The sequence below is a fragment of the Kwoniella newhampshirensis genome, chromosome 1 (assembly GCF_039105145.1).
Source record: "Kwoniella newhampshirensis strain CBS 13917 chromosome 1, whole genome shotgun sequence".
Lineage (NCBI taxonomy): Eukaryota > Fungi > Basidiomycota > Tremellomycetes > Tremellales > Cryptococcaceae > Kwoniella > Kwoniella newhampshirensis.
In genome coordinates, this window is record NC_089955.1 from 1,039,104 (window position 1) to 1,054,782 (window position 15,679).

The 15,679-nt window shown below is 51.7% G+C and overlaps 3 protein-coding genes across 3 annotated transcripts; 2 read left to right on the plus strand and 1 right to left on the minus strand.

The window, feature by feature from the left end:
- Positions 1-1,525: 1,525 nt before the first annotated feature.
- IAR55_000393 (uncharacterized protein) lies at positions 1,526-5,369 on the plus strand (the record flags this gene model as incomplete). Its single annotated transcript, XM_066943529.1, has 11 exons — positions 1,526-1,712; positions 1,793-2,015; positions 2,139-2,430; positions 2,539-2,754; positions 2,815-3,026; positions 3,085-3,185; positions 3,250-4,293; positions 4,353-4,528; positions 4,605-4,746; positions 4,897-5,182; positions 5,261-5,369. 11 exons carry the CDS (start codon positions 1,526-1,528, stop codon positions 5,367-5,369), a joined length of 2,988 nt encoding a protein of 995 aa, XP_066806071.1.
- Positions 5,370-5,678: 309 nt separating this feature from the next.
- On the minus strand, positions 5,679-10,730 carry IAR55_000394 (uncharacterized protein; the record flags this gene model as incomplete). The annotated part of the gene is made up of 11 exons (XM_066943530.1): positions 5,679-5,683; positions 5,746-5,935; positions 5,996-6,538; positions 6,862-7,254; positions 7,319-7,474; positions 7,525-7,747; positions 7,794-9,106; positions 9,162-9,234; positions 9,283-9,639; positions 9,734-10,228; positions 10,444-10,730. 11 exons carry the CDS (start codon positions 10,728-10,730, stop codon positions 5,679-5,681), a joined length of 4,035 nt encoding a protein of 1,344 aa, XP_066806072.1.
- Positions 10,731-12,027: 1,297 nt separating this feature from the next.
- On the plus strand, positions 12,028-15,448 carry IAR55_000395 (trehalose-phosphatase; the record flags this gene model as incomplete). The annotated part of the gene is made up of 9 exons (XM_066943531.1): positions 12,028-12,718; positions 12,771-13,259; positions 13,304-13,796; positions 13,853-14,312; positions 14,371-14,661; positions 14,715-14,791; positions 14,854-14,921; positions 14,986-15,107; positions 15,176-15,448. 9 exons carry the CDS (start codon positions 12,028-12,030, stop codon positions 15,446-15,448), a joined length of 2,964 nt encoding a protein of 987 aa, XP_066806073.1.
- Between the last annotated feature and the right edge of the window lie 231 nt (positions 15,449-15,679).

The following is a 15,679-nucleotide window of genomic DNA, read 5'->3' on the forward strand; positions in this document are numbered from 1 at the left end:
GATGATCGCTGCGGAGCCCCGATGACGTTAATTCCAGCACAATAATTGTTGTTCGGCAGTGTTCTAAGCACCTCTCGTGGATACGATCACTTCATTTTGTGCCCAAAGTCACGATCAGAACGCATAGCAACAACCAGGTATGGCACATGCAAAGAACTTTGGCGCAATCAAACTCAACAAGGTCGACCGCGTCTAAATCGTTCAAAACCGATGAACTTACGTTCTGCTTTGGGGGTGTACATTATATAGCCTCATAAATCAATTCGCCCTTCATCGCGGGGAATCAAACACATCCCGCATCATGCTCTCGCCTTTTACTAGAGCACGCCGTGTGTCTGTTTCACTACCCGCGTTCGAATTTGTTTCACCCACCCCATTTAATGGGCCCATTACCGATTTTTTTGATCCGGGGAGAGAAATGACATATTTGTATCAAGAAAGGCAGCTTGCGATTCGTTTTGACCGTGATGTTTGTACAAGTGCTTTGAAGGTACTGCTCCCATTTACAGAGGTGTTTGACGGGCGAGGTGCAGCGCGACGTCTCATAGTCGAAATCCGGACGATGCTGAGACGATCGCGGAGAAAAGCATGGACCTCCAAGTGCCACACTATATTGGTGCCACACTCGAGGCGCGCCACATCGTTGTATAGATCCTTGTGATCCTCCTTTACTTGTAACCGTCTTGTGAATGCATTATTGCATGCTTGAGAAAAAGCGTTTGGACTGATGATGTCGGGCTGTGCTGCTCTAGTGAGTGTCTCTATGACAGTTATCGTCTTGCAAGATACTCGAGTGGACAGAGCCCATGGGAGGTGAGGTATGATTTTGGCGCGTCTACTCTTTTGAGACATTGTGACGACTAGCTGTTCTTGACGTTACTTACCATCACAAATCACCTCAACCTTCGCCCATCTGATGAGCGATGTCTGTCGCCCATACGCCCGTATAATCTGAGCACTTTCAAGACGGCAGACGGGATATAACAAGAGGATGTTTCGACGTCAGTCGAGTCTACTAAAGAGGACAAAGTCAAGCCCGGTTTCTCCAGCCGGCCCGGTCTCATGGCCTTTTGTCGATAGTGCACCACAACACAGACGAGGCTTCACGTCAGCCATGCCATCAACAATACATGCTTGCTTGATATGCTGAGTATCAAGCCTGCTGAAGCTTGCGAAGCTATTCGAGGGTGAGGTGCACGAGTGAATGATAGCACAAAGATGTAATAAGGCTGAGACGGTTGACTTTCTATTCTTCCCTTCTTCTGAGATTCGATTCTGCCTGTTGTCTGTTCTCTTTCTCCATCCCTCTTTGACTTATAATTATATTTGCTTCAAGGGCAGAGCTGGTCGCTCTGTCAACTGAGCAATTTCAACCAACAAAAAGATTTTTTGCTTTCCTTCAGCCTCACAACTCGATAGTATTGACGCCTAGAACACCCTCACGACCTGTCAACGATTGCGATACCGGACTCCAACCAGATCTACATCCTTGCATCGAGGAAATCCAATCTCATTACAATCAATGATGCCCACCTCACCTCATCCACCTACACCATCTCCACCAAGAGCACGACACTCCACGCGACGAGCGCCAACTCGATTCGAGAAAGAATCAGCAGCGACAGGAGGGAAGTCTGCCGCTGATTTACCCGGCGATCCAAAGGTCATCGGACCGTGGCGTATAGGCAGGACCATCGGAAAGGGTGCAAGTGGTGTGTGAAACTGTCTGCTGAAGTGATGTGTAGGGACCGCGAGGCCGCACATTGGACTGACTCCTTTGATGTCGCGATAGGCCGAGTCAAAATCGCCAAACACTCAAAAACAGGCCAGTATGCGGCAATAAAGATTGTACCCAAACATGCTCTTCTCATGACTTCTCGAATGTCGATGTCTGAAGCCGGGGTGAAGCACGATAAAGCGGTATTGGGGATCGAGAGGGAGATCGTCATTATGAAACTGGTCGATCATCCGAATGTGATGAGTTTGTACGATGTGTGGGAGACTGCAAAGGAGCTGTGAGTGGGAACTCTATGATCCATCAACTCGCCCAACCGATTCCACTCTGCCATGTTTGGGCAACCCTTGGGCCTTCAATCAAGCTTGACAGGTTTGGATGTGCTGACTGGTCCATCACTTAGCTACCTGGTCCTCGAATACGTGGAAGGCGGCGAACTTTTCGATTATCTAGTTTCACAAGGTCGTCTTCCGCCCGACGAGGCTTCACGATACTTCCAACAGATCATCGCCGGCGTAGATTACTGCCACCGATTCAATATCTGTCATCGCGATCTCAAGCCTGAGAACTTGCTTCTGGACGCTGAGAAGAATATCAAGATTGCGGATTTCGGGATGGCTGCTTTGGAACCCAGTGATAAGCTACTAGAGACGAGTTGTGGCAGTCCACATTATGCGAGTCCGGAGATCGTGGCGGTGAGTGACATAATCTTCTCGTCTTTGTGACATTTTTCCGGCCTTGCAATGTGATAAGGACCATGATTTCTTGATCGGACATTGCTGATGTCGACGGCTCGGGCGTAGGGCATGTCATACCACGGTGCAGCATCCGATATCTGGTCTTGCGGTGTGATCCTCTTCGCCCTCCTCACTGGTAGACTTCCATTCGACGACGAAAACATTCGCGTCCTACTCCAGAAAGTCAAGACTGGGCGGTTTTCCATGCCGGCCGACTTGCCGAACGATGCAAAGGACTTGATCATGCGAATGCTAGTAGTAGATCCAGAGAGGCGCATTCCTGTGAGTTCTAACTTATCTTGAGAAAGTAAGAATCGTAAGCTGATGGTTGCCTGCTGTCAGATGCACGACATCATGCGTCATCCGTTCTTCCAACGAAAACAAGATACCGATTCAGGCCGTCGAATCAATCTCGTCGAGCCACCACGTCTCGAGGAGATCGCCCGACCGGTCAGATCCGAAAGAGACATCGACAGGGATATCTTGAGGAACCTGAGAACACTGTGGAATGGTGCTTCGGAGAGAGAGATCGTCCGATCCTTGTTATCGACAGAGTGGGTGTGGATCCTCCTCTGTCGAAGCTTGCAGTGCTGACGTGATTTCTTTGGGAAGGAAAACGTGGGAGAAGGCATTTTACTTTTTGCTGTTGCAGTATCGTAACAAACATCTGGAGAATTTCAACCCTGATCCAGAGTCACGACGAGGAACAACGGGTGAGCGCTGCGGTAGCCATTTCTGTACGAATGCCGGAACACAGCTGAGAATGTCGACCACCAGAACGCCGAAGGAAGAGCGATTCGACCGCCACTCACAAGCGCACGGCTCGATCGAGCGCTACAGCAGGGAACGGAAGCACGATTCGCAAAGCCGTTACCCGTGAGGAGCGCGATCGGGAGAGGGAGAAAGAAAGACTTCAGAGATCCCGAGACCATCGTGACACAGAGAACGAACCAGTCACCCACACTCACGTTGCTACTCGGCCGGCACCTACGCCAAAACAACCTGCTACGCCTACTTCGCGTGTCGGCGGACCTCGACCTTCTCCCGATCCTCTTGCTCCCAAGTCGACCAATATCACGGCCACTCCTCGTACCCCAGCTCACACCGAAAAGACTACCTCTGTACAAGCTCATGTGCCGTCTACTGTGACACCTGTCGATCCACGATTACCCAAAATCACACTACAACGACCTACACCTCATTCCGCAGATTCATCAACACTCACTCCGATGGGCTTGGGTCTGAGTATCGGCGTTGCCACGACTGCTCCGCCACCGACGCCTTCCCCGGCACCAAGTAGTCCACCGTTGGGTATGGCTGTAGGCGCTGCATTGGGAAATATCAATGTTCCCCAAGTGCAAGATGCTGCATTGCAAAAATTCTTCCATGACATCGCCGAACAACTCCAACTCATAGGATCGGCTTCGCCAAGATCTAGTATCGTCGTAGATTCACCCATGGCCAGTCCAGCATTATCTCAAGGTGAAACAATCACTACTCCAACGACACTCAACATGGATCTTGCACCATTGGTGCATCCAGTGAATCAAGCAAAGACCCCAACTCAAATTCAGGTTCAGCCTCAACAGGGATATAGACCAGCGCATACTAGAAGTGTGACGGATCAGCCTCAAGTCGCTAATGGGATCAATACCACTCGAGCAGAGGTCGGGAGGAGAAGATCTTACCTTGGTGATGCGAGTCATAGGGAGAATACATATGGCGGGGGGCAGCAGCAGCAGCAGCAAAGGTATTCAGGCGGGTTGGAAAAGCTACGGAAGCCATTGTCACAAGGGTCAGAGGGCAAAAGGCGCTCCAAGCGTGAGTGATCGTGTCCCGCAACTCTTGCATCTCTCGTACTGACTCCGCTTCCATGCCAGCCGCTCCTCTTGATCTCTCACCCAAGGTCCCATCCGAGCTGCTCTCGCCCAAAGGATCGCCATATCTCTCCACACCCCCTCTTGGAAGTTCCGCTCCTGCCTCACCGCTCCTCCTTGGGCAGAGCAATGAAGTAAAACAATCTTGGTTCTCGAATCTGTTCAGCTGGAAACCTGCGGTGAGTGGTTTTGCCACATAGCTCGAAGATCCGATTCAAAATACATGCTGATCTATCGCTATAATCGTGGGTATAGACCTTCACATTGATTTCCGCCGACGATTGTGCCAGTTCCCGAGCAGAATGTATCAAGCTCCTTGAGAGCTTTGGTGCCAGTGTGATCGTGGAAGACGCAGATGGCTGGGGGGTGCTGAAATGTCGCGTTGACGAGATCCGAGGTGAGTCCCGGCGGTAGATCCCCTGGAAACAACATCATCTTTTACTGTGATAGAGCCCACTGAGTAATCACTCAATCACTTGCTACCTTCTCGTCTGCTTGAGTGGAATTGAAGACACGACACTGATATGATATTACACTGTGAATATAGACGTGTCGGGTCTCACTATCCCCAAATCAGTCAGATTCCGCATCGAATTTCTCCCTCACACGACCTGGACGACAACCACTCCGCTCCCATCCCCCAATCCTAACCTCATCATCGTCTCACAACCATATTCCCCAACTATTTCCACCGGCAACGGCAACGGTAATGTTGTACCTGTACCGGGCAGTCCTGGTGGGAGGATTATGACGACTAGTATGACTATGGTTCAGGAAAAGGGTGCATTGAGTAGTTTTAAAGCTGTGTACGGTAGAATAAGAGCCGAATGGAGGTGAGTCCTTTGCATTTTCTTTTTTGCGGGAACATGTGTGGTAGAACGCTGGACTGATCCTGTCTCTAATTTTGATAGACTTGATTCGCTCAAATCGCCGGCTATTTCGAGCAATTCGAGATTCGTAACGTCGCCGCTAGCCTCACCTGCCATGTCGAACGATCATGCACATGGGATGTGGTCGTGAAAGACAAAGTACTTCAGGGAGGAGAACTAGCCGCTGATTTGGTACAGATTCAATTGCATCAAGACTGAAACGAAAGAGAATAGGACTTCAATGATATCACGAAAAAGGAACTTGTAAACAGTAGTCTTGAAAGACCATGTATAATCGTTTTGTCCTTGATATCGTTCCAGCTTCAGGTCCGGCACTTCTTGGTCAGCTACCATGACAACCCCTTGATCTGCTAATCCTGGTGCGCTACCTCCGCCGGACATTGGTCTCCCTTCCGCTCTCCGGTTCAGTCACCTCTTCGATCGGCGGCACCGAAGTCGCCTAAGCTGTAGCCCAGAGTATATGTCAGTCCACGAATTGCCGAATATCAATTCCGCAGTGCACTCACTCGAAGTTCTTCCACGATGAGTGGCTGCTCTACTCGGTGGAAGTGGGAAATTTCTTGGATCGACTGGGCCCCCATGGCTGCCAATGATAGGTGGAGGCTTGCGAAGCACTTTGCGTTCAGACTGCTTGCTCTTTGGTGTTACTTTGGTAGTGGATCGAGCTGTTCGTGGTTCTTCGACGTCGGGTACACTCTACGTGAGAAGCATTAAGTTACGTGTACCTAAGGGTTCTGAATGGGAAACACGACTGACTGTTATTGTCGTCCTACGATCGATCCACGTAGTAGCCCTGCTCTGCGGCAATGGCACTGTCATGGCAAAGTCAATCGCTTTCACCTCAGCTTCTGCGGAAGATACCATAGCTTGCTCAGGTGGACTCCCAGCGACCGTTCGGGTGTATGCTGTTGGCGCTATACTCCGTGGAGGCGGAAGATGGAAGTCATGTGCCTCTCTCTCGCTTTCTCCGTTTGGTGCATGTCTGCTGTCATGTTCCGGAGGGGATACCGTTTTTGAATAGGCGGTAGGAGCGATACTCCTAGGTGGTGGAAGTGGCACTTGGAGAGGTTCGCGATTGATTGGAATCCGCTCGATTGGGGAAGGTTCGTTGCCGTAAGAGATGATGCCGTCTTGCCTTCTTTGGAACATGTCGGTGGGAGGTGTATCGAGATTGATCGGTTCACGGTGATGAGGCTGGACGGCGCTGTGGGGTGGTGGGGCTGATTTTGGAGATACTGGAGGAGAGGCCTCAGAAGGGAAGAATGCTGATGGTGGGTGATTCGATCGTGATCTTGACGACTGTTGTGAGTAGGTTGAGAGTTGGAAGGAATGGGTGATAAGCGAATTTGCAGGGCCAATAAAAAGAGTTCGAATGCCATGTCAGCCGTATTTCTTCACACTTGCCGTATGCTTGCGCTCGAGAATCTTCAACGTACAGGCGGTTGAACCATGATCTGCTTATCACAAAGCGCATTTGAAAGCCGTCGTTTCATCGTCATTATCATGATATTGAGAAGTCGCAGGAGCCGAGAGACAAATTGTCGCATCAGGCTCATCGTGAGTTCTTGTCACTTCTAGGCGTACCAGGAGCTCCGCTTCTTGACATGCTGTGTTTCACGTACAGTTGGGGCTTTCATTGTTCCACTTTCCTCACTCCGGTAATCCCCGCCGTTGACTCCACTCAGACCCAGCGCGGAAGTCCTTGGGCCTTGCACGTCCTCCACTCCGCCGCTGACAGCCGCAGGTGCCATACCGGGTGGAACGAACAGGTCATAAATTCTAGGGGGTTGATACGCGCTCTCCGGCTCTGGCAGCTGCTCGATTCGCCTCGCGACGAGATCTTGCTGCTTACGACCTCCGAACAGTGCCGACAGCGAGTGATGATGGCTATGGCCTTGTTTCTCCCGACGTGCTTGATGAGGTTCCGAGAATGTCTTGTTCACGCCAGCATCCGGTCCACGAGGTGGACCAAAAACTTGACCACCGAAAGAGCCGAGAGGCTGTGGCATCACAGGCTAAGCGGACACGACCGGTCAGCACGGGATCAGAAAATCACAAAAAAAAGAACGGAGAGCTGACTGTGATTCTGTGCCTCAGGTTCGGCATAGAAGGTGCCGGTCTTGGTGGGCCACGAGGTACCTGCCCCTGCATGGACCCTTGTCCTTGCGCTTGTTGTATTTGTTGCAAGATGTGAGGTGGTGGCATCTGTCCTTGGCCCATCATTGGTGGAGGCACCTATGGATTTGCCGTCAATGCAGCTCTCAGCGCCTAGGCAAACGACTCACAGAGCCTCGCCGACCTCCGGTCCCACGTGGTGCTTCTTCCTCAGTCGCTTCGTCAATGTCTTCTAAGCCAGGCTGAGCCAAGTCCTGATCTTGTCTGAGCGCACCCGCAACTCTAGATCTGGCAGGAGTTCTTGCTGACCTCTGAGGTGTGGGGTGAGTTGAAGAGCGGCCTTCCCCTCGGAGCTCTGAGTCTGGACTCTGGACTGCTGAGACGTCTCGAGACCTGAACACAGTCAACGACTTGTTACGCCAACTCAAATCGTACTTACATAGGAAGACCGATAGCGGCAGGATCGATCGAGCCGTATGACGATTGGCGAGAGTGATCTCTACCTTTTGTGGGGAAAATTGGATACCGATCTCCATCTGGTATCTGCGACATCGGTCGCTGTCGAGACTGGGTGTGTAATCCGTCAGAAAGGCTCATCCGCCTTCCAATTTTGAAGCGATTGTCCGTGACATTCGGGCCAGCTCTTGATGGCGCCTTAGCTGTTTGTGCCCTTGCAAGCCCATTGTTGGCACCGGAATGAATCATTGGGTTCGGAAGAGGTTTGTCCAAGGCCGAAGCCCCGTCATCAAACTGGGAACGAGCAGCTGTCGGCGGTTGAGTAAATCCGGCACTTCTCTCTGTCAGTGGCACAGCAGCCGAGTGAATCATTCTGGAAGGTGCACCAGGTGTCATGTGTCTGAGTGAGGGATCAAAATCCACTCCTACCAGATACGATTCTGCAGCATGACGCTGTGGGATGGACTTTGGGGGGATCGGACCGAGCTCGGTGGACACTGCCGTTGCTTGCATCGCTCGAGGGGCATCAAGACCTGGAGATGCAGCCTGTGTTCGCTGTGCGGTATGCTGCATGTGCGGCGGCTGAGACCTGGGAGTACGGTGGGAGAGGGGCTGGGTACGAGTGATGGGCTTCGGAGATCTCTGATTCGGACGTGGTTGAGGAAGTCCAGCCGTTATATCTTGGTGCAGACCCGTACTATTGAGCTGAGGCTGTTGAGACAGGAAATCCCCACCCATGCTAACTTGAGGACCCATGGGCATCATGACAGGGACCATCATAGGCTGTGACGTATTCGGCATATCGTATCGACCTGCTTGAAGATTCGTCACTGCTGCTTGTGGGAGCGGGACTTCACTCGGTTCCTGCATCTGCGAGGCCTGATGAGCTGCAGCTGGAGTTGGCAGAGTTACCGAGTGATTCGCTTGCGATGCACCAGGTTCCTCAGGAGCTCCATGAGGAGGTGATACTCGTTGAGATTGAAGCTGATTGAGCTGAGGGAAAGCTCCGGGATTCTTTGCAAGATAATCCATGAGCTGAGCGATGGTCTCGAGAGGAATCTGGCGAGGCGGGGAAACGGTGGCTGGTGCCGGCTGCGTTTGATATTGAGCTTTGGGTGGGGATGGTGGTGTCTGTGACAGATGGAATTGTTGAACAGTCGGTGGTTGGAGACTCTGAGGCGTGATGACGTCCGTCGTAGGAGCCTGATGAAGGACTGTCCCTGGTACCGCTTGGACTGGTTCAACACCAGGGATGGGTGGAGAGCCTCCCATCCAGCGTTCAGCTTCTTGCCATGCCTTTGCAAAGCCATGAGTCGATGATTCTCTGTGTTAGTCGAGTGGCATGACTCACCTCGGCTCTGCCCTCCTCCTTGCCTTGTGCCCTAGCCTCTCGAACGCGGAGAGCTTCGTGGTATTTCCATAACCTAGCTCACAGTCAGGACACTCTAGTGAGATAGGATACATGGACTCACTTATCCCTCGCCTCCTCAAAACAACGCTGTAGTCTCCTTTTCTCCTCCTCAGACTTCTTCCCCTCATCTCTAGCTCTTCTGAGAGCTCTGACCGCACTGGCCCATTCCGTCTGATAGTTCTTGGTCTCATCCTCCCTTCTTTCGACCTCTTGCTCCATCTGAGTCCTGGCCACTTGTTCAGCGATCAGTCTCGCTTGCAGCTCTCGAAGCTGCTTCTCAGCGATTTCGAGCCGAGTGGCTGTGGTGGCGAGATCCTGAGCTTCTTTGATCTGACGTCGGAGCTCCGCCATTCGATCTTGATTACGGGATACTTCTGCATCTAGCAGTCGTTCTCGCATGTCGTACATACCTCGATTTCTGAAAAATACATTGGCACGGCTGATCAGTCACCGGAGAATACCCCAGCAAGTCACAAAGGAGAAAGGAGAAATACAAAGGAGGACAAGCTTACACGTCACCGGTGGTCCAGACACTGGTCGGCTCCACCGTCAGCTCATCTTCTAATTGTCGACCCGTCCTAGGCGTCGGGTACGTCACATTGTCTTGTGACCAGTAAGAGGCTGCCTCTGGATTTTGATGATCTGCTTCATCCTCATACTGTTCTGCATCCTCCTCTTGAGGTACTCCAGCTTCGCCAGGATCGACATTGGTACCGCCTCTTCGGCTTGATTTCGCCGAAGCGGAGGGTGCTCTGGTGGGTCTGTACATGCTGATCGAATCACCTGGCGCGAGTTCAGTCACCGAAGGGTACTGGTGCCAAGTCTGGCCGTGAGCTGGATCGGGGGATAGTTGTCTTCGTGAATGGATGTCTGAAGCAGATTTGTGACTTTGCGAAGCTGCGTAGGGCAGTCGAATGGGTGAGTAGAGATGTTGATGCTGTTGATGGAGACGGTTGTTGGAGAGACCGAGACCAAGAATTTGAAGGCGTTCGTTCAGTGCTTCGAGGCTATTGTGTTCATCAGCACCAACGATGGTGAAAGAGACAAGGCGGTGTGTGAAAACAGAATGTAGTCTGAGTTATGAAAGTGATGCGAAGTCAAGGTGACGATGGAGTGAGAGAATGTTGTGTACGATCACACCAAGGGGGCGCGTGCAGACATATGACCATTCCTCATTGTCCTGTCCCGGGAAGCGCAGTCCTGAAAAGCACCAGACACTCACTCTAAACTCTGATCCTGTCGCAACGTCCCCATGCCCCCCTCTGACGAATTCTTCCCCATCCCATTCACAGGTATCTGATACATGAACTCGCCCGTCGGGTCGGGATTGGCCATTCTTGCTGCTTGTCGTGTGAGGGGATGTGTGCGAGGAGAAAAGTCGTACTCCTTTTCCAAAGAAGTGACGTTTTGACTATTGTCTCTGAAACGATCTGGTAAGAGGGAAGTCATCCCCGGGAAGTTGTATTCTCGAAGCGATTGATCATGGTTGGGAAGTTTGCCACTCTCCATTGTTCTTGAAGAAGTTTGGAAGAAAGGAGCGGAAGAACCGCAGAAAGAACAAAAAGGTGTAACAACAAAGGAGGTCTTGTGTGGGCGGTTCGGGTGTGGCTCAAAACATGCGAATGAAAGAGACGTCAGTCAGAATGACAACGATATGTATTGACGAAGGTGGAGGGTATGTCACTGGGGAAATTCTGTGCGAGAGAAACGTCCAGATGCTGTTCGAGTCAGTGAAGGAACACGCAAAGCCGTCGGATCAGAAGATGATTCGTTGACTAGTGCGAGCCAGTGGTCTGTGCGTCCGGTCATCAGATTCTCAGGGTGCGACTACTTGTGTGCTTCCGTACATCAGTGGCAGCTGTCTGGGATAAGAAGTGAGACGTTCAAGGTCGACATCCGCATTTCGGGGCGCGACTCATTGCGACTAATCAGTACAGAATGAAACGACAATCGATCAGTTATACAGAGATGCGCTGCCGTTGTCTGTGCTGCTTGCACACGTGCGTGGTCCATCCACCCCGTCGGATCCTACTGTCTCGACCCTGCTCACCTTGATCCGCTCACATCACCCCCCACTGCTGATGATGCTGTTGTTGGAAGACCATCCTCAACAGTCAACCACTGTATGTCTGCCACTCGCTTGACCAACGAGGATGAGGGATTCTGCGATGAGACTTCTTGTGCTATACAATTTCACCTGCCTGTAACGGACCGGTGTCGTCATCATCCCCTTGAAGGTCGTGCCTGGGGAGACATGACATCTTTACCCTTTCCGGTAATAATGTGGATGGTTCTAGACCGTACTTGACGTATGTAACTTACCGTGAGGAAATGTCATCCATGGCCAAACCCCTGTTCCGCAAAGACAACAGAAAACATCTTCAAAAGTCACTCACTACAGCACCCATCTCCTTATCTCTGTTCAGACCACATTCCTATTCCTTTGGCTCTTGAACATACCTCGTGATCGTCTCATACAGTCATCTCAAGTCTACTCGTGCTGCAGTGATTGAGTGAGTGCCTGCTCCATTGTTCACATCAAGCCAGTTGGGCCCCTTTGTCTTGTACGAGGGTGCCGCCTTCTTGGGCTCCGGGCGCCGCCTGTCCTCTTGACACCCGTTTTCCAAACCCCCTTGCCCCCCTTGGAACTTTTCCGAGGCTGATCCTATGCACCGTTGTCGCACAGTATCATCGACGGATCCGTGATTGTTGGCATACGCTCTGATCCACTAGCTGGCAATAGTACAAAAACCGCAAATCACTCAGCTCCCCACCGCTCTCCACCCATCAAGCCTTTCTGCCCAAGATGGATTCCATGCACCCCGACCCTGCTCCCGCCATCCCGCCATCTCTCTCCGAGCTCAAGGCTCAAATAGCTCGACTTGAAGCTGCTCACAAGGCAAAGGGACTCCCCCTCTCCGGTCGAATCATCCACGTCATGCACCATCTTCCCGTCGAAATCGTTCGGATTGTTCCCGCCGAATCACTCGAGGGCAATGGCGGAAGTGTCCTTCAGCCTCCCATGACCCCAGAGTTCAAGCCGGAAGATGTTCAGGCCACAGTCGAAAGTGCCGATGCGAAATGGAGAATTCACTCCAGAACTGCCCATCCCGCTCTCGTCTCTGGTATCAAGAGCCTCTCTGAGACTCACGACCAAATCCTCGTTGCTTGGACCGGTGAAGTCCTCCTTCAGCCCGACACCAATACATCACCTCAAATGGGGCATCAATCCACCTTCCCCTCCATCGCCGCCAACCTCCTGGCCCCTTTTTCCAACACTAATGACGCCAACAATGTTCCCCCTCCTTCCTCAGAAGGTCCCCTGATGGTCTTTGGCGGAGAGTTCAACAACGACGAGAAGAAGGAGGTCGAGACCGAGTTGGAAAGGTTTACCGAAGTTGAAACAGATGTTGAGAAGGGCGGAAGATTAAAGTATGTTCCGGTCTTCCTTCCACCCGATGTGAGCAAAGGTCATTACGAGGGCTTCTGTAAAAAGAGTGAGTCGCGCTTGTATATTTTTCAATGACAGCCAACACTGAACCTGCACAGCTTTGTGGCCTCTTTTCCACTACCTCCTCTGGCTCGACTCCACCGCCAATGTTCCCTCTCCTGACCCCTCCTGGCTCGCCTACCACAAAACCAACCAAATGTTTGCCCAGCGTGTCGCCGAAGTTTACAAACCTGGTGACCTCATCATTTGTCACGACTACCATCTCCTCCTCGCGCCCAAGATGATCAGGGAGTCGCTGGGACAGGTTTTCCACCCCAACGCCGGCTGGGGAACCGCTCACCCCTCTCCTGCCCTTCACAATGAGAAGAGGAAGGGCTTCGACTGGGAGACTAGTCAAGGTGCCACTCCCACCAACGACAAGACGAAATCAGAGAAGATTGGTGGGATGCTCAGTCACGTTGGCTCGGCTCTGGGACAACATCTGAGTGTTGGGGGAGAACATGAGCAGGGCACCCCGATCGAAGTGATGATTGGAATGTTCATGCACACACCCTGGCCTAGTTCTGAGATCTTCAGATGTCTCCCTAGTGAGTGAATCTTCCCCTATATGAGAAGTGCTGATTAGTTGCAGCTCGACGAGAAATCCTTGACGGCATGCTTGGTGCCAACCTTGTTTCTTTCCAAACCTACTCCTACTCTCGACATTTCGTCTCGACGTGTATCCGAGTTTGCGGTTACGAGTCCACTACCGGCGGTGTCGATGCGAACGGCCAGGTCACAGCGGTCGGCTACTGTCCAATCGGTCTTGACGTTAAGCGCGTGATTCACGAACGTGACCTCCCCGGTGTCATCCCTAAAATGGAAGCTCTCAAACAGCTCTACAAGGACAAGAAGATCGTCGTGGGACGTGAGAAGCTGGACGTCGCCAAGGGTGTGTACAACAAGCTCCAGGCTTTCGAGAAGTTCCTGCAAGTCTACCCAGAATGGAGGAACAAGGTCGTTTTGATCCAGGTTACCACACCTGCTCTGTCCGAATCCCCCAAGCTCGAGAGAATGACAGCCGAGCTGGTCAGTCATATCAACGGAACGTACGGAAGTTTGGATTTCACCCCTGTGCATCATTAGTGAGTCAATCAGTGGAATCCAAGGGACTCAAGAATCTTACTGACTCTCTGAGTAGTCACCAAGCGCTCGAGAAGGACGAATACTTCGGCCTGCTATCTGTTGCCGATCTCGCTCTCATCACTTCCCTTCGAGACGGTATGAACACCACCTCCATGGAATTCATTCTCTGTCAAGAAAAGACTTTCAAGTCACCCCTTGTCCTCTCAGAATTCATGGGGACAGCTGCGTCGTTCGCGTCTGCTCTCCAAATCAACCCTCATGACCTCCTTGGTGTCGCACATGCCATCAACAAGGGTCTTACGATGAGCGAAGCGGAAAAGCAAGAGCGACATGCGAAATCCGTTGAAGGTGTCTTGGGTCACACCAGTCACACTTGGGCGTCCACCATCTTGAAGCAATTGCTCGAGAATGTTGGCGGCGAGCACACCGCTCATCAAACCCCTGCTCTGGACGTGCAAAAGTTTGCCTCGGCGTACAAGAAAGCAAAGAAGAGGTTGTTGTTGTTCGACTACGATGTGAGTGCATCGCCAAATTGACTAAGTACCGTTTATTGACCCAGGGTCCAACTTGTAGGGCACTCTTACTCCCATCGTCAAAGTCCCATCCCATGCTGTCCCCACAGAGCGTACACGAAACGCTATTCAGACGTTGTCTGACGATCCCAAAAACATTGTCTATCTCATTTCCGGGCGAGATGGCGACTTCCTGGAAGAACACTGGGGTCACGTCGCCAAACTTGGCATGTCTGCGGAGCACGGATCTTTCGTGAAGCAACCAGGAGTCGAAGAATTCATCAACATGACCGAAGCTTTGGATATGAGCTGGATGAGCGAAGTGGAGGAGATTTTCAAATACTATACCGAGGTGAGTGATGAAGCAAGACATGGAAGTATGTTGTTGCTGACTGCTATGTGTAGCGAACAACGGGAAGTACTATTGAGGTCAAAAAGGCATCCATCACTTGGCATTACAGAAATTCTGATCCCGACTTTGGGTGAGTCAGTCCCAAAACTCTGACGTGTCCCATGGACAGAGCTGACTAGGATCGACGTGCAGAGAATTCCAATGTAAGCAATGTCTTGACCTTTTAGAAAGTTCATTGGCGCCCAGAAGACCGATTGAAGGTGAGTTGGATGGTCCATCAAGACGTCGTCTTGCGAAATTGCAATTGACAGAATGGCTTGTCAGTCCTCGTCGGGAAGAAGAACCTGGAAGTTCGACCCCTGGCTGTGAACAAGGGTGAGATTGTGAAGAGGTTGATGTACGAGAACCCCGATGCGGACTTGATTTTCTGTGCGGGTGACGACAAGGTGGGTGAACATGCTATTGAAGAGCTCCGCGGTACAGGCAGTGGCTAACCATTGTTCTCGTTTTGCAGACCGACGAAGACATGTTCCGGTCGCTCCGAACCGTCTTCCCTCCCGGTGGAGTGCAGAGTGACAAGCCGGTGATCATGAAGCCTCCTGTGGCTGTTACAGCTGCCATGGATCCTGAGGACGCCGAGGAGCTTCCGGACGTGGAGTTGCATATTCGACCAGAACAAATCTTCTCCACGACTGTCGGACCACCTGCGAAGAAGACTCTGGCAGGATGGCACGTGACATGTCCAGAGGAGGTCGTCGAGGCATTAGAGACATTGCTCGGGGGATGATTGTGGAGGAGGATTTGGATGGTATCATGTGGAACTCGTTCTAGATCATTGGAAGAATGTTTGGGTAATGAACAAAGCCATGTCAGGGTAAAGTAGCACTTTTGCATGTATATATGAAGCTTGCGGCGCGTCCGCACGAGATATGCGCTGTCCACGCAGAGTTGCATTAAGGGTTGTGTGTCCGTATCAACTGCGCCGTGGGACTGGTAGTCGGTAGAGCTCAGGTAGACA